Consider the following 25607-nt stretch of genomic DNA (forward strand, 5'->3'; position numbering starts at 1 on the left):
CATATACTTACATACCATACAACGTAGTCTATAAAGGTTAAACACTAATTTTTGGATCAGAAACAGAAGATTTTCCACAACATATAACTCTTACAACACTTGCATTCATATTTGCTTACATTAATGTAGTCATGGATTGCACACAGCAATATACTCAGAATGAATAGTTTAGTCAGCATTGAGCAATACCTATCAATGAAAATGAGAAACTAAAATATGATTACAAGAGCTGTAGATATATTATAACAGCTCTTTCTTCCTTGTATTAAAATAATAAAAAGAAATGTACAGTCAACTAATTTTCATGACATTAAAAAGTATACGTTTTGACTTCCCCTGAGTAGATTCTGGGAGTAGGAAACTAACTTTTAACTTCTCATTTCATGCATATTTCTCCAAATATATACATGTTTGTCCTAACAGAATTACTATTTTTTTAGGATGAAGAATTACCTTCAGCTCCATTTTTCAAAATTCTGAAGCTGAACAAAACAGAATGGCCATACTTTGTAGGTGGAACTTTTTCTGCAACTATCAATGGAGCTTTACAACCTGCATTTGCAATAATATTTTCAAAAATTATAGGGGTAAGTTCAAATGGAATATGCGAAAAACTATGAAGCAAAATTTATTTATATTAATATTAATTTATTTATAATACTTGATACTAGATTTTATTACAAATTCTATTTGTATTAAAACCAGGTCTTAAACAATCACTGTATAGTGAAGCTGAGGACTGGATGAAGCACTGTTACAAAAATCTGAAGAATTATGTGAAATTTACAAAATACCAAAAACCTGGAATTTGCTTGTTATACCTATGATCATATGTGACATATGCTTGAATTTTATATGAATGCAAATGATTGTCAAACATTGTTATTGAGAGAGATGGGAGTATTTTAGATTATTAGTTGATTAAAAAATATTGGTTTAAATATTATTTTATAGGTTTTTTCAGAAACCGACAAGACCATTGTAAGAGAAAAGACCAACTTGTATTCAGTGATGTTTTTAGTACTCGGGATTGTTTCCTTTTTTACTTTCTTTTTCCAGGTATGTCTTATTATTTTAGCTTTACTATAATTGTTCATCATGTTTTAGAAACCAGATCTCAAATACAAAGTTCCTCATGTGTTAGAAACCTTCCAGCCCATTCTGACTTCTTCGCTTCAGAACTAACTTTCTTCTTCAGCACTCAAACATATCTCAGCATGGAGCTCTGGATTCTCTCACTCTTTTTTTCCACTGCCATCTCACAGCCAGCCCCTCCAGCCTTTACACTGTACCACTCTCTTCTCACTCTTAAGCCCTTCTATTTGGATGTTAGTAATTGCAAATCAGCCGATCTCCTGCCTTAGCTCTTCTATTTTTTTTACTTCCCTAACCCCTTACCCTACTTATGTGAGCCCCCACAGAGATTCACAGGCCCAGTTACTCAAGTAACACCCATCATGCTGATATTAATCTCCTCCTGCTTAAATACTAGTGATTGAATAGTAATACCCCATCCCCTGCTCTCACTGATCTCTATAGCCATCTCAACTTTAAGAAAAGTATTTTTAAATTACCCTAATTCTTATATGTATCTAACTTATACAACAGTGCCAGACTTTTAAAAAAAAGGTAGCAATCATACAGGTCCAAACTTTGGCATTTAAGTAATTTCATACGTAGTCTGGTCTATAATTTCTGAATAGGCTTGTATAGTGTTACCAATAAGCAAGACTACACAGTGAAATAATAAAGCACACTTAAGACAACAGCATAAACAGTCCCTTGCAAAAGCCTTCTGGTTTATTTATGGAATTGTCTTATTGCACATGCATGCACCAAGGCCTTGAATATGGAACACTGAGCTGTAGATGGCTACAAGTTTGCTCAATTTATAAATGTTCAGCTAATGTTTTAGATGTGAGTGGGAAGAGTTCATTGAGATGTAACACTCCCAAATTAGTGAGAATGAAACGAATTCTAACTATTCTTGTAATCTCTTTATATACTGCCCATTCTCTGATGTTATTTTGTGATTTTTGCTAAGTCACATACTTGTGCAAATTTACTGGCAGTATGGGAGAACAGCAAAGATAATGATCAAAGTTAACTAAGAAATATTTGCTGAGTGGAACATGCCAGAATTATTTATCTTAGTTTCAGATAGTGCAATTGCATCTGTGGTTTGTATTTTAAGTGTGTTCAATTTCCTAAATGTACATTCCAAACAATTAACATTTTGTCGAGGGTTAGGATTGCGGGGTGACAATCAAACCCTGGCAGATGTATTGTTAACCTCCTCTCCCCCCCCACTTCCCCCTTTTGCCCCTCCCTCTCCCCCCTTCCCACTCAGGACAGGCGATCGGGAGGGAAAGAAGGACAGAGAGAAGAGAGTTGGAAAAGTTAAAGATGTTTTACTAATGCTACTAATAAGAATAGAGAAAATAATACAAAATATACAAAACCAATCTTGTAAGTCTCAGCAACTGCAGAGCCAGCACCCAAAGTCCTGGATTAGACTCTGTAGCCAACCGGAGCTGGATTCAGTCTCTCACTAGGCCTCAGTTCGCAGGGACGACCAGCAAGGTCCTCTCCTAATGTCAGCCATGAGGAAAAAGGGAAAAGGCAAAGGGGACGAGATCCTCGTGATCTCCCATTTTTATATGAAGTATTCACGTGAATGGAATGTTATACACCGTTGGTCAGTCTCTCGGTCACCAGTTTCTCGTTGCCCCTCTCGCGAGATGTCCATCCGTGCTTATCAATAAGTTTGCATTCCATTGCTAGGTTTAACCAAAACATGTGTTGGGTTCTCCAGGAAAATGCAGCTAATATGAAGGCTTTAGCTGACAGGCAGAAATTCACTAAAAGAGAAACTTGTTTTTAACAAAACCAGGACATTCCACCCCTTATAATATGACATTCACTGAATACTTAAACCTTATCAATACAATCTATCAATACAATCTAATTAATCACTACTACTATATATATATATACATATGTACATATATACACAGGAGTAATTAATCAGTGGACCATCCTTTGAAAAGTTCATTAAGTTCATTTTGTCACAACAGTCTCCCAGGGCAGGAAAAATCATACAAGTGCATCTCATGACCACTGTTTGTGGGTTAAGAACACCAACTTCGAAGAAGGTGTCGGGCGCCACTCGAAGAAGCTAGCTCTAGTTTCATCACCATTGTCTTGATCTGAAAGACACTTATTAAACATTGTTAGTGCGGCAATTCACATCATACAGTTCAGCATTGCATATTTTCACCTAAAATCAAATCCCCTTGAGGTACACACCGAACTTCTCCATCCTTAAGCATCACCCACCAGGTGCTGCCAGGTCCCTGGGCAAAAACAATCCCACGAATAGGTTTGCCTTTGCCTGAGGCAGGAGCAACCCAGACTGCCTTTCCTAAGATATTTTTCATGTGTACTACAGGGACTTTATCTCCTTCTACAGTCCGTAGAATTTCTGATTGGGCAGGCCCGGCTCGATTGGTTGATCCCCTAGTGTTGACCAACCAAGTGGCTTTTGCTAAATGTGAATCCCAGTTTTTAAAGGTTCCGCCACCAAGTGCCTTTAGTGTAGTTTTTAACAAACCATTGTACCTTTCAATTTTCCCAGAGGCTGGTGCATGATATGGAATATGATATACCCACTCAATACCATGTTCTTTGGCCCAATTGTCTATAATACTGTTTTTGAAATGAGTACCATTGTCTGATTCAATTCTTTCTGGCGTACCGTGCCGCCAAAGGACTTGCTTCTCCAGGCCCAAGATAGTATTTCGGGCTGTAGCGTGAGGTACGGCATATGTTTCCAACCATCCAGTGGTTGCTTCCACCATTGTAAGTACATAACGCTTACCTTGACGTGTTTGTGGAAGTGTAATATAATCAATCTGCCAAGCTTCTCCATACTTATACTTTAACCATCGCCCCCCATACCATACAGGTTTTAACCGTTTTGCTTGTTTGATTTCGGCGCAAGTTTCACATTCATGAATAACCTGTGAAATAGTGTCCATAGTTAAATCCACCCCTCGATCACGAGCCCATTTGTATGTTGCATCTCTACCTTGATGCCCTGAAGCGTCATGGGCCCACCGAGCTAGGAAAAGTTCACCTTTATGTTGCCAGTCCAAGTCCACCTCAGCTACTTTAATCTTAGCAGCTTGATCCGCTTGTTGGTTGTTTAGATGTTCCTCGGTGGCTCGACTTTTAGGCACATGAGCATCTACATGACGAACTTTCACAGGCAGGCTCTCTAGCCGAGCAGCAATGTCTTGCCACAGTGTGGCAGCCCAAATGGGTTTACCTCTGCGCTGCCAGTTGCTTTTCTTCCATTGCTGTAGCCACCCCCACAAGGCATTTGCTACCATCCATGAGTCAGTATAGAGATAAAGTATTGGCCACTTCTCTCGTTCAGCAATGTCCAAAGCCAGCTGGATGGCTTTCACTTCTGCAAACTGACTGGATTCACCTTGTCCTTCAGTGGCTTCTGTAACTTGTCGTGTGGGACTCCACACAGCAGCTTTCCACCTTCGATGTTTTCCTACAAGACGACAGGATCCATCTGTGAACAGTGCATACTGCTTATCAGTCTCTGAAAGCATATTATATGGTGGTGCTTCTTCAGCACGTTTTACTTCCTCCTCATCTGGAGACATCCCAAAATCTTTGCTTTCTGGCCAGTCTGTAATCACTTCTAATATCCCTGGACGGTTGGGACTTCCAATTCGAGCTCGTTGCGTGATCAGTGCAATCCATTTACTCCATGTAACTTCGGTTGCATGATGTGGAGAGGGAACCGTCCCTTTGAACATCCAGCTCAGCACCGGCAGTCGAGGTGCCAGGAGGAGCTGTGCTTCAGTGCCGATCACTTCTGAAGCAGCTCGAACTCCTTCATATGCTGCTAGTATCTCCTTTTCAGTTGGAGTATAGTTGGCCTCAGATCCTTTGTATCCTCGACTCCAAAAACCTAAGGGTCGACCTCGGGTTTCTCCTGGTGCTTTCTGCCAGAGGCTCCAGGTAAGTCCATTATCTCCGGCTGCGGTGTAGAGCACATTTTTAACATCTAGTCCAGTTCGGACTGGTCCAAGGGCCACCGCATGAGTTATCTCACGCTTAATTTGTTCAAAGGCTTGTCGTTGTTCAGGGCCCCACTCAAATTGGTTCTTTTTATGAGTCACTCGATAGAGAGGGCTCACAATGTGGCTGTAGTCAGGAATATACATTCTCCAAAAACCTACAACGCCCAAGAAAGTCTGTGTCTCCTTCTTATTAGTAGGTGGAGACATTGCTGCAATTTTGTTGATCACATCCATTGGGATCTGACGACGGCCATCTTGCCATTTTATTCCTAAAAACTGGATCTCTCGTGCAGGTCCCTTGACCTTGCTTCGTTTTATGGCAAAACCAGCATCCAAAAGAATATGAATTATTCTCTCACCTTTCTCGAAGACTTCTTTCGCTGTGTCGCCCCATACGATGATGTCATCAATATATTGCAAGTGTTCTGGAGCTTCACCTTGCTCCAGCGTGGTCTGGATCAGTCCATGGCAGATGGTAGGACTGTGTTTCCACCCCTGGGGCAAGCGATTCCATGTATACTGGATGCCCCTCCAGGTGAAAGCAAACTGTGGCCTGCACTCTGCTGCTACAGGAATAGAGAAAAATGCATTAGCAATGTCAATTGTAGCATACCACTTGGCTGCCTTTGACTCCAGTTCGAATTGCAGTTCTAGCATATCAGGCACAGCAGCACTCAGTGGTGGTGTAACTTCATTCAGGCCACGATAGTCTACAGTTAGTCTCCACTCATCACTAGACTTACGCACTGGCCAGATTGGGCTGTTAAAAGGTGAGCGAGTCTTACTGATCACACCCTGGCTTTCCAATTGACGGATCAGCTTCTGGATAGGAATCAAAGAGTCTCGATTGGTGCGATATTGCCGGCGATGCACCGTCGTGGTAGCAATTGGCACCTGCTGATCGTCAACCCTCAGCAGTCCTACAACAGAAGGGTCATCTGAAAGATGTTTTACTAATGCTACTAATAAGAATAGAGAAAATAATACAAAATATACAAAACCAATCTTGTAAGTCTCAGCAACTGCAGAGCCAGCACCCAAAGTCCTGGATTAGACTCTGTAGCCAACCGGAGCTGGATTCAGTCTCTCACTAGGCCTCAGTTCGCAGGGACGACCAGCAAGGTCCTCTCCTAATGTCAGCCATGAGGAAAAAGGGAAAAGGCAAAGGGGACGAGATCCTCGTGATCTCCCACTTTTATATGAAGTATTCACGTGAATGGAATGTTATACACCGTTGGTCAGTCTCTCGGTCACCAGTTTCTCGTTGCCCCTCTCGCGAGATGTCCATCCGTGCTTATCAATAAGTTTGCATTCCATTGCTAGGTTTAACCAAAACATGTGTTGGGTTCTCCAGGAAAATGCAGCTAATATGAAGGCTTTAGCTGACAGGCAGAAATTCACTAAAAGAGAAACTTGTTTTTAACAAAACCAGGACACATTTGTAATCACATAAAGGTGGTAGTGAGTTAAACAAACCATAAACACTGATGTCATACTAACACATAGGTAGAGTGTACCTTCCCGAAGATTTAACCAGCATATTCCTTTTCGTATCTTATTAGATGGATTCATATATCTGACTAAAAATATGTCCAATTCATTATGAAACATCATTTATATATTACTGCTGATACTTAGGTCAGTTTGTATTAGGATTCCAGGGAAGAAATCTTAATTCTGTTTGAGTTAATGGGAAATTTACATTTGACTTCAACAAACCCAGATTGCCTTATGAAGTCTTTAACTTAAAACAAGTGGCTGAAAAACCATTTGTTTAAATCTGACTTAAGTAAACTCATACAAATGAAGTCAAGTGGTTGATTAGTGATCATCTTTTCTTTGAAGCACAGTGATGAATCAGTGCTGGGAAATATTGCTATGCTCTATGTAGTTTTTGAGAAATATTTGAATGTCTGTACTGTGAACCTACTAGAATGTATGACTATTATACCTGGTTTTACATTTGCTTTGTGCAATCAGGACTGCAATATTTTGTAGTTTGACATTGTAGACAAGGTATCTAAAATATTTATTGAATAAACACAAAAACTGGAATAGTATCCTAAATGTTGTACCTTTTCTAAAATAGGGTTTTGCATTCGGCAAAGCTGGAGAAATTCTTACAATGAGGCTTCGATTCATGGCATTTAAAGCAATGCTGAGACAGGTAAAGATAATAAAGATTTTTATTTCCAGGCTTTTAAACATAATTATTTGCATAGATATTATAAAATAATTGCGTTCTGCATTATTCTATCATATTATGATTTGTCTAAGCAAAGTATCTTTAGAGGGAAAGTCTTAAATCGATACAAGTAGAAGAGCCTTTTATGTACTCCTTGCAAGGACTTGGATTTACAGCCGGGTTACTATTGCGTGACAAATTGATGTGCACCAACAATATCCCATTATGTGTTCATTTGTGTGTTTTGCTTCCTTGGTGCCCTTTCTCCCCTAAAGAAATGCAATGCAGTGCAGCTTACATTGTAACTCTTGTTTCAGATGTCTGATTTAAATTGTAATATATACCATCACGTTTTATTTATCTATCAAAGAGTTCCAAAATCTATAGTTGTTGCTTGTTAATACAATAGTGAGATTATGTGCTTAAATCTAAAGCCACTTTCAGAGAATTAAAATGTAAATATATTGTAGTTTTTTTAAGTAATTCATGTAGTTATCTAAATTGGCCTTAATCTTGCATGATTTCAGGATAAGTATTTTAGATTTTCAAATATACAATATGATGTTTCTGGGGTTTTACGTCTTGCACATAAAGCTACATGTAGACACAGTATTTGATTAATGTGAACATGACTGTTTGAAATGTGGACAGAAAACTGTTGTAATCTGAAGAACTATTATTTTTAGATCAGCCTCACTGAAAAACTAATGAGAGAGCAGTCTTGCCTGTACTACATCACCAGGTCTTCATTCAATGCATATTACACATGAAAGTTCAAAATAGATATTGGGTCATGTGGTGAATAAATTATAAAATGTTACCTGACCCCAACAACTGACTTTGATCAGATAGACCAGTTTGTTTTGTTTTTCTTCTTTGTTTGCTTGTTTGGTTTGTTTTTTTTCTCATAGGTTCCAAATAAGCCTTTAAACCTCTTCAGACTGGGGAGAAATAAAGCAATGAATTGGGAGTTCTTAACTTAAAAATGCTTTACGCTTAATTCATCCTCAAAGAGCTGTGCAATTGTGAAGGAGTGTGACTGAAGAGTCATCTCCTTCAAGGGGATGCAGTTTCAGCAGCAATGGGGAGGGTAGATTTTGGGTTTGAGAATCCCCCAGGTTGCTCACCTTCCTGACACATCAGATCATCCACAAACATACACTTTTTCTAAAAATATTCTTTGTGCAATGAAGGAATTAGATTCAACTAAATATTCAGTACTGATGCACTGCCACATACACAGTCTTTTGGCACTGAACTCAGTTATATCAGGTAGACCTCAGTTTTACTTTGCAGTTTATATGAAATGTCCAAAAACTGGTCCTAAGGAAAATGTTTCTCATTGTAGGACATAGGCTGGTTTGATAATTCTAAAAATAACACTGGAGCATTAACTACAAGACTTGCTAATGATGCCTCACAAGTCAAAGGAGTAAGTAAAATTTTGTTTGGGAATTTAATGTGTAGTGAAGTTGCAGCTTATGCGTAAGTATGTGGTATACTTTAAGTCTGTTCAGCTTCAAGAGCAGCACTTACAAATTGTAGTGCGAACTTATGTAATCAGAATACGGGGAGAGAAGAATTAAATATAATCTAGATAATTTTTTACGAAATCATCTAAGAAACTCCAATTTTTAAAAACAGCAAAACTGAGTTAGAAGTTTCTGAATAGTGTTTTGAGAATCAGGAATATTATAGGAAATGCTTTCCTTATTTAGGATGCAGTGCCTTTGGCAATAAATGTCCTTTTTCTTCCTCCAGGCAACTGGTGCGAGACTGGCATTTATTGCCCAAAACCTAGCTAACCTGGGGACTGGAATTATTATATCATTAGTTTATGGCTGGCAGCTGACTCTGCTACTTCTAGCTGTTGTGCCAATCGTTGCAGTGGCTGGAATGATTGAAATGAAGATGTTGGCTGGGCATGCTAAAAAAGATAAAGAAGAGCTGGAAGTTGCAGGAAAGGTGGGTCTAAAGAAGTTTGTCTATTTCTGACCAAAGCATTGTTGATGGATGCACTACTTCAAAATACAAAGCATGTCATAATTATATATTATTTCCAGAAACAGCCAGACTCTGTGTAGTTAACACTAGTAGACCTACAGAGCATAACACCTCCTCAGTAATAATTGAAGACTTCTGTTACTAACTGATATTTATTTTTATAATTGATAAACTCAAGAATGTGCTGATCACTATTCAGGCATATTCTTTTCTCCCTCCTATTCTGATCATCTCTGTCTTCCTTATTTTGCAACTCTATTCATTTTGGCATTCTCTTTTTTCTTTTCTGTCATTCCTTCTTGGCATGGCATCTATTTTAGATATATTATACTGCTCCTTTTTCCTTTTTTTTTTTTTTTCTCTTTTGTCTTGTTGATATTTGCAGGGATAATATGTATATATCCACTGTTTTCTGAGTCTGTTTGCCCTCTATTTCTTGAGTGGAAGAGAAAGATGAGAACTGAAAAGCAAGATGGCTAGACTCTTGTTTAAGAAATTAGATGAAAGCGTCTATTATAACTTCATTCCAAAATTCCTTTTGGAACAGAACAACTATTTCATCACTTCCCAGATATTGCTTTATTCAAGGTAAAACTTTTCTAAAACCCCTTCCTATGTCCTACTGGTTTTAAAAGTTGTTGAGAAGAAAATTATTTGTCTATGGCTGAACACATAAAGAATGGTATTAATCTTCAGATGTGGTGTTTAAAAGTGTATGTCTGCACATAAGGTAGCAGTCTAATGTCCCCTTCTAGTTACTGGAGATGCCATAGTGTCTGGGTGGCCACCAGCTGCCATTTCAAAAGGGCATGGACTGCTCTATGTTCTATGTCATATCTGCCATACCTTACCCAAACATTTTGAGTATCCTAGAGCATCTCCAATAGCACAAATCACCTGCATGTGGGCAACTGAATTGGACTCCTTCACACTCCAGTTGATGATCCTGGAGAAAGAGACTAGGTAGACGCATAGTGCCTAAGCAACTGAATTGCTTTTTTAGTTTTATTGAATAGGTATCCATTGACTACGTGGGTAGCTTAGACACCTAGATTCATATCTGGATCTGAACACCCCCCACGCCCACTAACTCCTATTTACTAAATTAGTTTTATTTTCTTTCATAATGTCTGTAAATAAAGTTGCTGGACAACATTTTTGTCCCTCTAAGTCCACAGGAAATTTTGTGTAATGATCTTTCCCATGGACGCTTTTGTACAAGCCAAAGGTTGCTTTTCTTTCCTTTCAACTGACTATGTTTCTTCTGCTTCTTCTTTCTAATGGTTTAACATTTATTTCATATTGTTTTATTGTAAGATACAGCAGGAAAAAGTTGTCAATTCTTGGAATAGGCATTAGAGACCTCCTTAATGCAGCAGATTGTGAAGAATTAGCATAGGTGTTACAAAAATTTATTGGTTTTTTGCAAAGTTTGAGAAAATACTTTATTGTCTTGGCATTATATGAGTTTCCTCTCTTAAGGCCACCCAAGCAAGCACTAGACTATGGGCATTTTATTCAGTTACAAATTTTCTTCAGTGAAAATGGGTTTCTACCTGGAAAATTTGCTTTCTGCAAAGAGTTGCTGAATGTACATTACTAACAAAAAAACCAAACTACTCCTTTGAGTATTGATGGTACAATATAACTAAGAAGAACAAAATCTATTTCAATTCTTTGTTATCATTAATATTGTGTATTCAAATCAATGAGTTAGTCAATTATGTGAAAATTTTCAAACAGTGTCACAAGCATTACTGAGGCTATAATTATATCCCTATATTTTAGAACAAAGATAACAGGACCACAGTTTAAAAATATTGGGTAACAGTTTATGAAGAAAAATGTTTTCAGGTCTGTGGTTTAACTTAGATAAAAGTAGAAGGATATGGAGGTTATTTTTCTGTTTTAAACTGTAGACATTTGAACTGTCTGGTGAATTGCCATAACTCTGGTGTCCTAGAAGACATAATATACAGGATCACCTTTCAGAATAGAATTTTATTCTGTCCGGATAATCAGAATCATAGAATATCTTCCATTAGAAAGAACCCATAAGTATCACCGAGTCTGATTCCATGCTCCTCGCAGTACTACCTAAAAATAAAACACATGACTAAGAGTGTTGTCCAGGCACTTCTTGAAGTCTGACAGGCCTGGTTCCATGACCACTTCCCTGAGGAGCCTGCTCCAGTGACAGAGCATCCTCTTCATGAAGCGCCATTTCCTAATGTCCAATCTGAACTTCCCTTGATAAAGTTTCATACCATTTCATTGTGCCCTATCACTGGTCACCAGAGAGAAGATCAGCACCTCCCTCTCAGCTGCCTCTCATGAGGAGGTTGTAGACTGCAATGACGTCACCCCTCAGCATTCTTTTCCCTAAGCTGAACAAACCAAGTGACCTCAGCTGCTCCTCGTAAGTCCTGTCCTTGAAACCTTTCACCATCTTGGTCATCCTTCTCTGGACACACAGTTTGATGTCCTTCTTATATTGAGGCCCCCAAAACTGCACTCAGAACTCAAGGTGAGGCTGAACCAGTGCAGTGTAGAGTGGGTCAATCACCTCCCTCAACCAGCTGGCTATGCTGGGCTTGATGCATCTCAAGGCATGTCTGGCCCTTTTGGCTCCCAGGACAGACTGTTGACTCATATTCAGCTTGCTAAAATATCAACCTAAACCTCCAGATCTCTTTCTGTGGGGCTTCTCTCCAGTCTCTCATCCTCTGAATTGTATGTATAATCAGCATTACTCTGTCCCAGGTGCAGAATCTGGCACTAGCTCTAGTTAAATTCCATACAGTTGGTAATTGCCCAGCTCTCTAGTCTACCCAGATCTCTCCATAAGGCCTCTCTACCCTCGAGGGAGTCCACACCTCCTTCTAATTTAATATCATCGCCAAACTTACATAGTGTACATTGGACTCCTGCATCCAGATCATAACAGATTTATAACAACATTAAGGAACACTGGCCATAAAATTGAGCCCTGCAGAACACCACTAGTGACTGGTTGCCAGCCTGAAATAACACCATTTACTGTAACTCTTCGACCCTGAACCATCACACAATTGTTCACCCAACATACTATGGGTTTGTCTAGATGGATATTGGACATGAAGTCCAGAAGGACAGCGTGAGAGACAGTATCAGAAGCTTTGCTAAAATTAAAAAAACCCACATCTACTGGCTTCCTTTGGTCAGCTAGGTGGATGACCTCATTATAAAAGGAAATTAAATTAGTTGAACAGGACTTTCCCCTTGTGAACCCATGCTGGCTATGACCAAAGACTGCATTGTCTCTTAAGTGTTTTTCAGTAACTCACAGAATAACATTGTCCATGATATAACCAGGCACTGAAGTGAGACTGAAAGGCCTGTTGTAGTACAGTAACTTATTAGAAGTGCTCATGCTTCTCCCTGAACCTTCTCTCCTGCTTTTTGTGTAAGTGCTCTGTTCAGAAAGCTTTATGCAGAACAGGGAATTTGCTGACTTTTAGCCATGAGCTGGAAAAAGAGGGATCTCAAGGAACTAGGTCCACAGAAGCACACTGTTCCAAAGCACTGGTTTTCAAAGAGCTTTATGGAAAATATAAGCCATGTGATACACCAAATGCAGTAACAATATTACATAAAGGATCTATTCTATGCTTTCTGAAATTAAAATATACAAGAATGGTAAGATTGAACTTTTATAAGTTTTAGGATGTTAAAAAACATTGCCAGTCTCTTGGGAACAAAATGGAAAAAACAAACAAACAAACTCTCCCCAAGTTCAAATATTTAGATGCAAAGAATCAGGGGACTCATTACACCTATGGGAAAAACCCAGGGATAAATAGGAGTTCAGTACTGAAAAAACGCCATCACTGTGTAAAGCGCTTTTTATAATCTAAATGTGCATGAATATAAATATGCAAGCAGGGTACTTGATTTCTTTTTCAGGCAGATACCATCTAATAGTTAGTTTCAGATTTATACCTGATCTACAGCACTGTGATCTTGTACCCCGTGACCAGTTCTAGTTATTAAGATGAAAAGTTCACTCATTCTTGAGTCTTTTGCCTAGATATACTTTCATTTGGTTGTATTTTCCCTTGACCTTACTTTATGGTCTTCCTTAGACTAAAAGCATAAAGCATGGAATGTGTATTTCAGCAAAGTTATCTTAAAGCCATGAGGCTCATTTATAGACAAGGTCTACAAAAGTCTAGCTATGTTACTTTTGACATTGTCCATATGAATTTCCTGCTAATGTATACATACAGTGTATATATATATATATATATATATATATATATATAATGTATACATACAGTTCTCTGAGTTATGAACAGACTTATTATGTGCATTTGTACAGTATCTATACTCATAAGTGAGCTCTCTTGCTCCATACCCATCCTTAGAAATGACACTAGTTGGCAACTGAATAGAGCCTACATATAGGTGTTTAATACTTTTTGAGATGCATTAGGAAATAGACACCATCCATCCCTATGGGATTGTCAAGTATAATACAGTATGTGTGGGAATCCCTGCCCTCCCAGAGCAACAGCAGTTGAGGCCATCTGGAACACTCAACCTACCACATACTTCACTGCAGGCAAAGTGTAGGCCATGGACTCAAGCCCAGTGTTTCAACCAGAGGTGAACAGAAGGTACAGCATTAGCTCCAGTTTCTAAAGGGATGTGACTGTGTTTTCTGTTGACCATTTCTAAGCATCATCATCTTCTACAATGCATATGAACTGAACTGAGCATACAGGCTCCTAGCTCCACTGTGTGGTTGTTGAGGACGACTTTGTGGGCACTTCTTACATAGACCTAACAGACTACATGAAAGCCTTGCAGTTGCTCTCACGTAAACATGCATCTACTGCCTTCAAATATTACTAGTACCTTTGTATACGCAGATGATTCGAGGCTGAAGAATCTGCAAGCTTGAAGAAGATATTATTGACCAGCTCAAGTATTAACTGCTGAGATCTAAGTTAGGCTCTAGGAACATAAGTAACCTGGACATTGTGATTATAGTCCAAACTCAGTGGCCTGGAAATTGAATGCTAAATTGCCATTTTTCGTATAGAATTTTCCATAATTGTCACTGCTGTCTAATTTTTTTTTCACTACTTATTTGAAGGACATTAGAGAGGTCTTGACATAAAATTCTGAGCATCATCAGAAAATCTCACTGTCATAAAAAGAAAAATGCAATATGCTTACTTTTGAGATTAAAAAGTCAGTGATTTTTATAAGAATTATAAAAAATACAAAATATATCTTTTTATTAGTTTAGAATAAGGAATTGCAACATAATCTTCACTTTTGATCAAAACATTCGTTTTTATATTGCAGATTGCCACAGAAGCCATAGAAAATATTAGAACTGTTGCTAGTTTGACCCGAGAAAAAAAATTTGAGTTGATGTACGGAGAACATCTGCAGGTACCATACAGGTATAATAAAAATAACTAAGCTAAAAAGATGAATCTATATTTAAATTATAAAATAAATTACAAACATCTACTTGGACTAATGTTGATTTTATTTTGTTTCTGTGAAGTATTTAATGTGTAATTTAATTACCTCAGAATTAATATAAATATTTTGCATATTTTTAATTAACAGATGCAACCACCAGCCAACATTTTTGTTCTTTGATTTAATTTCCTGTGATAATACTGGTATCTTCTGTTGCAACGTTACTTGGTTTGGAAAAGTATTAGTTTGAAGTCAGCTTTGGAAGTCTTCTAATCTAACCTTCCACTTTCAGTGTTTCAGATATTTAATTAAAAACTTTTTAATAGGAATTGAATATTGCATTATGCTGTTTTTGAAAGTATGAACAGAATTGAAAACATTCGAATTTTTTTTAATCCATTGGTTTGTGGGGGAAATAAAAGGGATATAAATCTGTCTGGACTAAAGCAAAATTTAAAAGACTTAAAGTAAGAAAATAAAAAGATAGTGTTAATTAAAGTTTTATTTGTTGTAGAATGAAATGTTTCATTTTCAGACATCCACGAGAAAAGTAAAATAAATGACTGCATATGTACCCAGATATGACGGGAGACAATTAGGAGTGCAACTAATATGTCCCCCATAATAATTGAGTGCTTAGAGCATAGTGCAGGATGTGAAAGATATTCCTTTAGCTTTTTTCTCAAGCTACTGTGTTTTGAGTCCATATCTCACACCTTGCAGGAAAATGCCCAACGATTCTCCAGGCTGACGTTGATGGGGTTGCTCCAAGGCTTCTATCTTAATGTTGTTCTAGTATAAGTAAGAACTTATTGCCCTGTGGGGCAATTTGGAAAAGACAGGATGTGGTTTTCAGTTAATGTTTCAGTGGATGCAAACCACTGATTAGGCAAAGTTTTTATTTTATAAAAATCGAGCTTAGGCCTTCTGTTATACTGGGTTAATGCACAAATCAGCTACATAAAAGAAAAGTCACAACAGCCTCTTAATGAAACAAAGCACACTTGTGAATCTGGCTTTTGTTTTGTTTATATTGTGGTTTTTCTAGAAGGAACCATTCAGCTCTGGTTTTGCAATAGCAGCAATAAAATTATTTTCTTTCTTTTTTTTTTTTCTGGTCGAAGTAATAGTTATAGAAAATTTTCTCTCTGCCTTGCTTTTAGTTATAGGCACAGTTTTATCATTCAAAATCAAATTTCCGCACCAGGCTTAATCTTATTTGAAAGAGGAGTTTTGACTGATTAAATTTAAAAGAATCATATTCTCAAGTGTTAATATCAAACTCTTTAATATCTTGTTATTTGATTAACATAAAATTGCAAGAAAAATTACACGAAAATTGTGTTTTGGCTGAAGGTGAGCTAACAGTTCTGCTTGTTTTTTTTTCCCTCTTGCATGATACAATAGTAACATTTTAGATGTGTTATTTACATCTTCAAAATGGTAATCATGGACTGAACCGCAAAGTGTTTTAACACTCAAACTATGAGATGGTGAGACGGTAACTATACACAGCAGCTAAGGTGTCACCTTTTTCTGCACCCGTATTCTTGAAAGTAAATAGAATTCTAGAAACAAAACAAACTTGCTCTAGGACACAGTCTAACAGGAGACAAGGGGTTGTATTGTTTAAGCATGAGTACACTTCCCATTTGTAACAGTGTCATCTGAAGTCAATTTATTGTTTTATCCATAGCAGACATTGTTATGAAAATATGCATTCTTTCTTACAGAAATTCTGTGAAGAAGGCACATATATTTGGAATTGGTTTTGCCCTTTCACAAGCAATGATGTTCTTTACCTATGCTGGCTGTTTCCGGTTTGGTGCCTATCTGGTGGCAAATGGATACATGGACTACGAAAGCATGTATTTGTAAGTATCTCTTTTGCAAGCTTTTTTCTATCAGTCCAGACAAAGGTCTTCATTTGCTGCTAGGGATATCATAAATCCATTGAGTAAGATATGGGAAAACAGGCAAATTCTTTTTCTGTACTTAAATATAATCAAAGCATACTACAAAGTGCATTCTCTAGGTGGCTACAGAATCTGAGCTGTTCTAGTAGGCCTGATTTTTGGGTTTCCTTTTCTGTATTTATTTGGGACTATAATGTTTTCCAGAGGTTGAAAAAGTATCCTACTTATGTCACTTTGTTTATTCTTACCAATCTTATCATTCATGTCGCTGTGAGGTCCTCTGTATATTCTAAAAAAAAATAGGTGTACCTGTTCAATGAAGCATAATACTATAGTAAAAATCTTTTTAAGAATAGGTCATCATCATCATCATCTTAATTATTTCTATGTCAGGTTTTTTCACTGAAATTTGAAATCTTCTCTAAAATACACGTTAAATAAATGGATAACGGGATTCCATAAGGTAGATGCTGTTCACTATAAGGGAAGGATAAATGAAGTGTGTTAGATTCTATTCTGATAACAAGCTTGTTCACTTAAATGAATTAATTTTGTGTGGGAAATGAAAGTATGAACTATGAGTGAAAGAACAGTATGTAGAGTTGTGTTCCACCAAATGTTCCACCCATAGCCAGGTGGAACGTTTTACTTTTAGTTTAGACAGGTGCTTGTCTCTAAGGGCACTTGAAGTTTTCAAGGGCAGAAACTGTACACAAATTAAAGGAATTGTTTTGAAATTATAACATATCCTTGGCTTGGGTTTGTAATCACTGTTTATCCAATCATTTACAGTAATACCTAAGAGCCCTTATCATAACTAAAGTCCCATTCTTCTAGATCATATATAAAATCAGAAGAAATATAATTTCTGATTTAAGAGGCAATAGCTCAATACAGGTCTATGGAAAACAGTATGAAAATAATGAGATTCTACTAATATAGATAACAGTGACCTCAACACCTAAGAAAGGCCGACCATACCAGTTTTTTGTTGAGAACCCATTTTAACTAGAAGCTGTTGGGAAGTGCCTGCATCCCATCTGCTCTCTGTGCGTCTCTAGCCAGCTGAGGAGTGAGCTTCCAATGGCTCTGTTAGACTTGGAAGGGATTGTCTGACATAAAACTGTGTGAGATCTTCCAGGCTGTTCAAATGCAGAATAAACCAGATTAGTTCATATAGGTCTGAAAAGATAAAAATTCATGTAAATGAATTTATTTTACTTTGCCTTAAAAACAGGCTAAGAGGTCTCACATGTCAATTACCAGTTTGCAGTCATGGGTAATCCTGTGCTGTGTGGCAGGAATTAATAGCTGAGGACAGCAGGTTCTGACACCAGTCTTATGTAAAGGCACCATACAGTAGTGTATTTTTCAACCTTTTTTGGTGGTGTGAACCCTTCAAATTTTTCCGACAGAGCTGTGATAGCAAATTAACTCTTTATTGTCACCTTGTTACAGGCTTGATTTCTTATTTTCATTGATGCCTTTAAAATTAATCACTAGGTCCCAGAGGTCATTGAACCATAGAGAGGAACCACAGCAACAGTAGAACAGGCTTAGAGTAACGATTTTACCATCCATTGACCACTTTCCTCCTAGCCCCAGCTGAAACTTAATATAGTTAACCAGGGTTGTTTGTCCCACTTAATTAAAAGAGATTAGAACAAACTTCTGGAGCTAAATAAGTAATTAAAGCAGTAATAGTTGGTTAATACTTTATTCTTTTTAAGTTTAGTCCACTTTTTTCTCTGAGTAAAATAAAAAGTTGACTGCAGCACCATTTCTGTTGTCCTTCTTGTCACCGTCTATTTTTTTTCCTGATTTATTTTATAGAGTGTTTTCAGCTGTTGTATTTGGCGCAATGGCATTAGGACAAAGCAGCTCTTTTGCTCCAGACTATGCCAAAGCCAAGACATCAGCAGCCCACTTGTTTCTGCTGTTCGAAAGAGTACCCTCAATAGATAGTTACAGCGAGGATGGAGAGAAACCTGTAAGTAAGCCATGTGTAATGGGTGATATTATCTATTGACAATATGGATAGTACTTTTCTCAATTCCTCCAAAATGTTATTTCCTCTCCTTCTGATTACTTCCCTGTCTCAATGTAATCTTGACACTACCCAAGCACAACATGGACCAAGTTCTCTATTATGAGTCCAGCTTTCGCCCACATTGTCTAAAGGTTATTTGTTTTGAAAACCTGGTTAAAAGTGCAACTTGTGTGGAATTCAACCAGCAGAATTATGACAATTTTTACAACAGTTCAGTGCTGTACTTTGATTTTATAGCTTCGCAAAGATTTAGACTACAGAGTTAAATTCAGCATTCCAGCAAATGCAAAATTCTATTTTCAGCAGGGAAAAAAAAGAGACTTCTGCAATTCTATCTGACTAATTTGTCAAATTGTCTTACAGATGTAACAATGATACTGTTTCAATTATAGGAAACATTTGGGGGAAACGTAACAATCAAAGATGTGGCGTTTAACTACCCAAACCGACCAGAAGTCAAAATCCTCCAAGGTTTGAATCTAAGTGTAGAAAAGGGGCAAACTCTGGCTCTTGTTGGTAGCAGTGGCTGTGGAAAGAGCACGGTTGTTCAGCTGCTTGAGAGATTTTATGATCCACTCAGTGGAGAAATTGTAAGTATTTTTGTAAGAACATGTCAAAACGTTAAGTAAGGATGTGCTTATTTGGTTTTATGTGATTAAGTATAATGGATTTTTTTTTAGTTTTATTTTAAAAATATTTTTAATGTTAAAGACAATCAGTGTCTCATCGGGGTTCCTTATTTAAATGTGGTTAAATAATATAATGGAAAAAGTCCCAGTTTCCCACATTATAATGAATTAATAGAGCAAGATCTGTGTGGTAAAAATATGCCTGATCCACAGTCCAATGATGGCCTTGAATTCAGAGCAAATTTCCTGAGGTTTTTATGTTAAGAATACTTTAAAAGTTATTAAATATATGTATCTACTTCTGTATAATGTGGTAATAGAATTTGGCATCTATGTTTTTTCCTAAAACAGTAAACATTGACAAAAATAATTTTTATCATAGTTTTGACTTGTCAGAAACATTGTTCAGAGCATGCCCACTTGTCAAGTGAGAGATTGTGAATAGTTTTAGCAGTTTTGGTTTAAAATAAATTTAAGGTTTCCAACACTACTTATTCAGGAACTTTACATATTTTTTTCACATAATGGTGTTGTTTGTTGCCTTTTTCTCTTTGATGTAAATGTGGTCAGAGATTTTGTTTGAAGAAGAACCCATGTATTTTGGGTCAAATTAGGTGAGAATAAGAAGGATTTCAGAACTTGGCTCTGCAGAGATATTCACAAAAGATGAAGCAGTGCTTAGATCAGGCCTAGATGCAAAGGACAAGATTTTAAGATTGGAAGTGCCCATACAGGTCCAGTGTAGCAAACTGATGTGTAGAAAGAAGCAGCACAGGTGCCCCAGAAGCATTTTTAGCCAAGTGCAATGTCATTACCAATGTTTGTATCCATAAATAACCAACAATAGTTTACTGAAGAGAAAAGCACAGATCTCTGACATAGAAACCACAAACGCAGTGGACAAATTCACAGTCTCAGCTGAGTGAAAGGAGTGTGCTCTTAAAAGCACTGCCAGGAGAGCAGCTGTTCACAACAGTGAGCACTATGTGGGTCTGATAAAGAGAGCAACTATGCCTAAAAGTTGTGCTATTTGGTATTATGGATCCGAAATGCATAATAACTGAGTCCTCTAGCTTCATCAGCAATTTTTCTCATCAAATAGGAAACTTTATTAGCCTGCAAATCCATTGGAATTCTAAGGAAAAGAGGTGGCAAATATCTGCGTAATTGAAAGCAATTTTTCCTTTCTAGCTTCTTTTTCCCCTTTTATATCTGCAGATGTAGAAATGCTGCCACTGATTTCAGTGCATTTTGAATCAGGTTCATTATGGTCTCTTTCTTTTGAAAAACAATTATGTTGGCTGTGAATTGGCTGTCCTAGCACAAACTGTGGAATTAGTAGATTAATCGTGTCCAGTAGCCACGCTGTGAAGTGCGCAGTTCTTCAATTACTCAGCTGATCAAGTCACTCAGCCAGAGCCTGAGGACTGCACCAGGTGATTCTAGTGCAGATACAACAGCCCTCTTAATGTCCTGTTATATTTGTGGCCAAGTTGATATGACTTGTGTAATTATGAAACTGATCTAGCTGCAAAAAAAAAAATACTTCTTTTATCATTTATCTATTAGACAATGATAGCAACTCAGTAGCCAAATGTAGCAGAAGTGTGACAGAGTTGCCAATAAAGAAAACTGGCTGCAAATAATGTGTTAAAGAATCCAGAAGTAAATTTGTCCATTCTCAGGCATTGCATCACAATTAAGTTTAAGATTGGAGGCTGGGCTTAGAAGTGTGTGAATGAATGAACCCAATTCTTTATTTTAATGGAATACTACTGCCAATCTGTTCCTTCAGTGGGAATATATGTGCAAAACAGGAAAGTTTTCCCAAGGAAGAAGGAAATGAAAGAGCTTTGCCCAGAGTTCTTTGAAGTTGCCTCAGCATATCCTGTCTTCCACTGTCTTCAAAAACCTGATTAAATCTTGAAGCAAAGTAAAGGACTGAAGCAGCAGAAGGGACTATCCTCACTTTTATATAATAGCCCTTAGAAAATTTTAAAACATAGAGGAGAAGGAAGAGAAGGGATTATGTGGCAAACAATGATAGGACAAGGATAGGACAAGGGGCAATGGGATCAAGCTGGAACACAAGAGGTTCCACTTAAATTTGAGAAAGAACTTCTTCTCAGTGAGTGTAACAGAGCACTGGAACAGGCTACCCAGGGAGGTTGTGGAGTCTCCTTCCCTGGAGACATTCAAAGCCCGCCTGGACACATTCCTGTGCGACCTCACCTAGGCGTTCCTGCTCCAGCAGGGGGATTGGACTAGATGATCTTTTGAGGTCCCTTCCAATCCCAAACATACTGTGATACTGTGATAACTTTCAATACGGTATCTCTAAGGGAAGAGCTGCAATTGCACAACTTCTGTGTATGAATTTACAGTTAGGTCTCAAACACATATATAGCCATATGACTGAAATGTTAAATGTTTGGTTCCTCAGCTTCTTGATGGCAAAAATTCAAAGACTCTGAATATCCAGTGGCTGAGAGCTCAGATTGGAATCGTCTCACAAGAACCAATGCTGTTTGACTGCACTATTGCTGAAAACATCGCATATGGGGATAACAGTCGGGAGGTGCTGCTTGAGGAAATTGTTCATGCAGCAAAAGAAGCCAACATCCATTCCTTCATTGAATCACTGCCAGATGTAAGTTATTCATTTTCTCTCCTTCTCAGAACTGGAGGTGACCTACTGTGGCAAGGAAAAATTGTGTCCATTTATAATATGATTCCCTGGGGTACAATAATTCCCTGAGGTGCAAACAGATCTGAAACTGATTTTCAAATCCTAGCCTTTCTTAACTGTGTTTGCAATACTTATTTTCACTCTGGGAGACTCCATCGTCAGACAGAGAGCTGAACATTTAAGGTATTAGGAAAGAAAATCCACAATTATATCTAATTGAGAGCTGGAAGTGTGGGCTGGTTTATCTTAAGTGAGTTAAACATTTCTTTTTAAGCTTCTATTTATCTCAAGCATATGTAAAAGACTCCCCTAGACTGACAAGTTTCTTATGCATTTCTTACAGTTATGCCTAGTCAGAATTTGAATTTCTAGTATTCCTACAGGTCAAAAATTAGTAAGAAAGTCTTTCATATATATATCTGACCAACACATAAAATTGTAAGAATGAACATCTTGGTCAGATGAAAGGTCTACCATGCACAAAATCTTGTCCCAGGCAGTGACCAGCAAATATTTACAAATAAGTATTCAAAAGGGCTAAACATTTAATCACATTTCCACTGAATTCTCATCTAACTTTACAGAATTTGTGACTTGGGAACTTCCTAAGGTAGACATCATGCTTTGTTATTTAATAGTTCTGTATGAATTTTTTTTTCTGTTTTCAGAGAGCTATTGGCATGGAATATGCAGTTTATGAGTGGCTGGTGTCAGGGTTGATATGCTTAAATACACTTCAGAACTTATTTATATTCATAACCTGAACTTAATATATTGTTTCTAGAAATACAATACCCGTGTAGGAGACAAGGGAACTCAGCTTTCTGGTGGTCAGAAACAACGTATTGCTATTGCCCGGGCTCTTGTACGCCAGCCCCAAATTCTGCTACTGGATGAAGCTACATCAGCCTTAGATACAGAAAGTGAAAAGGTAAGTTACCTGTGAGCCAGCAGTCTGGAATCTAAATCCATGTTTGTTTGCATTATGAATATTGTTTTCACTCCCACAGATTAAAGCCCAAGGCTGGAAATAGAGTGCTTTTATACAAATTGCATGCTGATGATAGACAAATATAACAGTTTTACTCCTCCTTGCCAGACTCACCCCCACCTTTTATTTTTTTGCACCTGTATGGCAGTAGGCAGATTGAAGTAGCAATGAAGAAGGCATTTCTTTGCCTGGAATTCTTCAGGCTTTAATTGGAAAAGTGCTGCCAAAATTGAATCAGGTGGTATAAACTTCAGAAGCTGGAAAGACTGAAGATGCTGTCAGAGATCTTTTTTTCTGGGAAATGACTGAATCTTGCTTTCATAGTTTTTCTTGCTTCACCTGTTGCTTTCCAGTCCTTGCTATATGTTCATGGCTAATATGCAAACTTCCCGTGAAAAAAATGCTTGAACATTTCTTTTTTAAGCCCAAAGCTTGGTATAACAGAAGTAAAATCTAGCTATAGAAAATCAACACAGATCCTACAAAAGTACTCGCTATTAATGAGGCAAGTATTATAATAAATATTATAATCTGAAAAGCTCAAACCCTATGGATTAAGTTTTGATCACTTCTAGGCATACAAACATAAGGTTTGAGGAGAAAATGACATTAAATAATTCCAGGATTCTCTATTTTCTTAATTATGTGCCAGTTAAGTACAGAAATTTTATCTTTTATTCTGCATTAATAAACATAGGGAATAAGGAAAAGAAAGCAGAGATTCTTATTAGTATTTTTCTGTCAGTGCTAGCTTTAAGAAAAACATGATTTACAAGACTCCCTGCAAAATCATGAGAACAAGTATGATAATAGTTCACCGAAGATTGCTGACCTAACTTTCATATATAATTAATTAGCCATGGCAGGGACCTCTGGAGGTCTTTAATCAAACCTCCTCTTCAATACTGAATTTAAAGTAGGTTGGTTTGTGCTGTGTCCAGGAAGGTCCTTGAAAATCTCCACAGAGATTCAACAAGTTCTCTTTTGTCCCTGTTCCAATGCTTAATTGTCCTTGCAGTGAATATTTCTCTTATATCCAGTCAGAACATCCCCTGTTACAATTTGTGACTATCTCCTCTTGTTCTGCTATAACACACCTCGGTAATGAGCCTGGTTCCATCTCATCATCTTAGCTGTCAAGGCATCATCTGCTATGACAGATTTGACTCTTTGCCAACACAGGCTCATTCTAAAACAGGAAGCTAAAGCCACAGATATTCACTGTCATATTACAGTTTACTTCACAGATGGCAGCTGAGGTGTATCTCACAACAGCTGACAGAATTGTTCACCTTTTGGTTTGTTCCTTGTGCAGATTGTCCAGGAAGCGCTGGATAAAGCCAGAGAAGGTCGCACCTGCATCGTGATAGCTCACCGCCTCTCCACCATCCAAAATGCTGACAAGATTGCCGTGATTCAGAATGGCAAGGTCATAGAGCAAGGAACCCATCAGCAGCTCCTGGCTAAAAAAGGCATCTACTATTCTCTGGTCAATGTTCAAAGTGGGTCATGCAACATGTAAATTAAAGGCAGTACTTATCTCTGAATTGTCACTGTAATTATTTCAATGCTTCTGGTTTTGTCACTGTCATTATTTCAATATCAATGGTTTTATACTTTTGGTTTTCCTCCTTCCTTTTGTATGTCCAACAAGAAATACTGAGTAAATATGTACCAGTTTCTCACTATTAGTTTTCATTATTCAAACCACTCTACTATGTGACCAAAGCAGAAGCCTATTGCACTAATTAAAGAAAAAAAGCATGCTAAGCCAAATGTAATTAATATTAGCTTTCTTAGAACTCTGTCAAAATCATGCTAATTAGGCATGTCTGGTAAACAACCTGTAAACATTTTAACACTCATTAAAAATAGTTTTGCTACTGCCAGAAACAAACCTCAAGCCTTATCCTCCCTGTGCCTGTGTAGGGCAGTCAGACCTGGCCTATTAAGCTTGTTATCAACTGTTATGAGAACTTGCAGGTCACCTGGAGCTTGATGCTAGATATGTCTTGTTATGATGTGGAGTTTTAGGCTGCTATGACAGCAAAGGTGTTGAAAATACGGGTGCCGGCCGAAAACAAGGGTCCCAGAACTGGAGGTATTTCACTGGTGGTCAGTTACTGATCACTGAAGAGGTCCAACCTTAAGATATGGGAAAAAAACTGCCTTAAGTAAAACATGGAAAAGAAGCAGCAGATTAGAAAAAACCCACAAGTGATGGGCAAGGCACCTGCTGCAGGCTGGGAAAGTAGTATCTGCAAATTTCCCAAAATCATAGGGGTCAGAGGTCAAGGGCTAAGAACTCTCTAAAGATTGCAATATTTTATAAAAGGTGAAAACTTGGATTTGGACTTGGAGGACGGTGAAAGAAGGACATCGTTTTCAGCATTCACTTCCTTCATTGAAGAGCTCTTGCCCCTGATCACCCTGATGACTGAGACTATCAAAGACTGTAACCATCAGTGCTAATTACATAGCATCAGCTCTGTGGTATTGTATATTACTTGCTAATTTAGGATGACTGTTAAGGACTAACTGCTTTGGATATGTACTA

The 25607-nt window shown here is 37.7% G+C and overlaps 1 protein-coding gene across 7 annotated transcripts in view; it reads left to right on the forward strand.

The window, feature by feature from the left end:
• ABCB1 (ATP binding cassette subfamily B member 1) overlaps positions 1-24597 on the forward strand; it is a 71407-nt gene extending 46810 nt beyond the window's left edge. For all 7 annotated transcript variants that reach the window (XM_071805174.1, XM_071805173.1, XM_071805175.1 and 4 more), the window contains 12 exons: positions 441-587; positions 955-1059; positions 7195-7272; positions 8639-8722; positions 9052-9255; positions 14650-14750; positions 16509-16649; positions 18525-18681; positions 19134-19331; positions 21814-22020; positions 22844-22990; positions 24366-24597. In XM_071805174.1, the coding sequence (XP_071661275.1) occupies positions 441-587; positions 955-1059; positions 7195-7272; positions 8639-8722; positions 9052-9255; positions 14650-14750; positions 16509-16649; positions 18525-18681; positions 19134-19331; positions 21814-22020; positions 22844-22990; positions 24366-24572 (1776 nt within the window). In that variant the 3' untranslated portion in view covers positions 24573-24597. The remainder of the gene's footprint in view (positions 1-440; positions 588-954; positions 1060-7194; positions 7273-8638; positions 8723-9051; positions 9256-14649; positions 14751-16508; positions 16650-18524; positions 18682-19133; positions 19332-21813; positions 22021-22843; positions 22991-24365) is intronic.
• Positions 24598-25607: the final 1010 nt, after the last annotated feature.

This window comes from Patagioenas fasciata, chromosome 2, assembly GCF_037038585.1.
Source record: "Patagioenas fasciata isolate bPatFas1 chromosome 2, bPatFas1.hap1, whole genome shotgun sequence".
Classification (NCBI taxonomy): Eukaryota; Metazoa; Chordata; class Aves; order Columbiformes; family Columbidae; genus Patagioenas; species Patagioenas fasciata.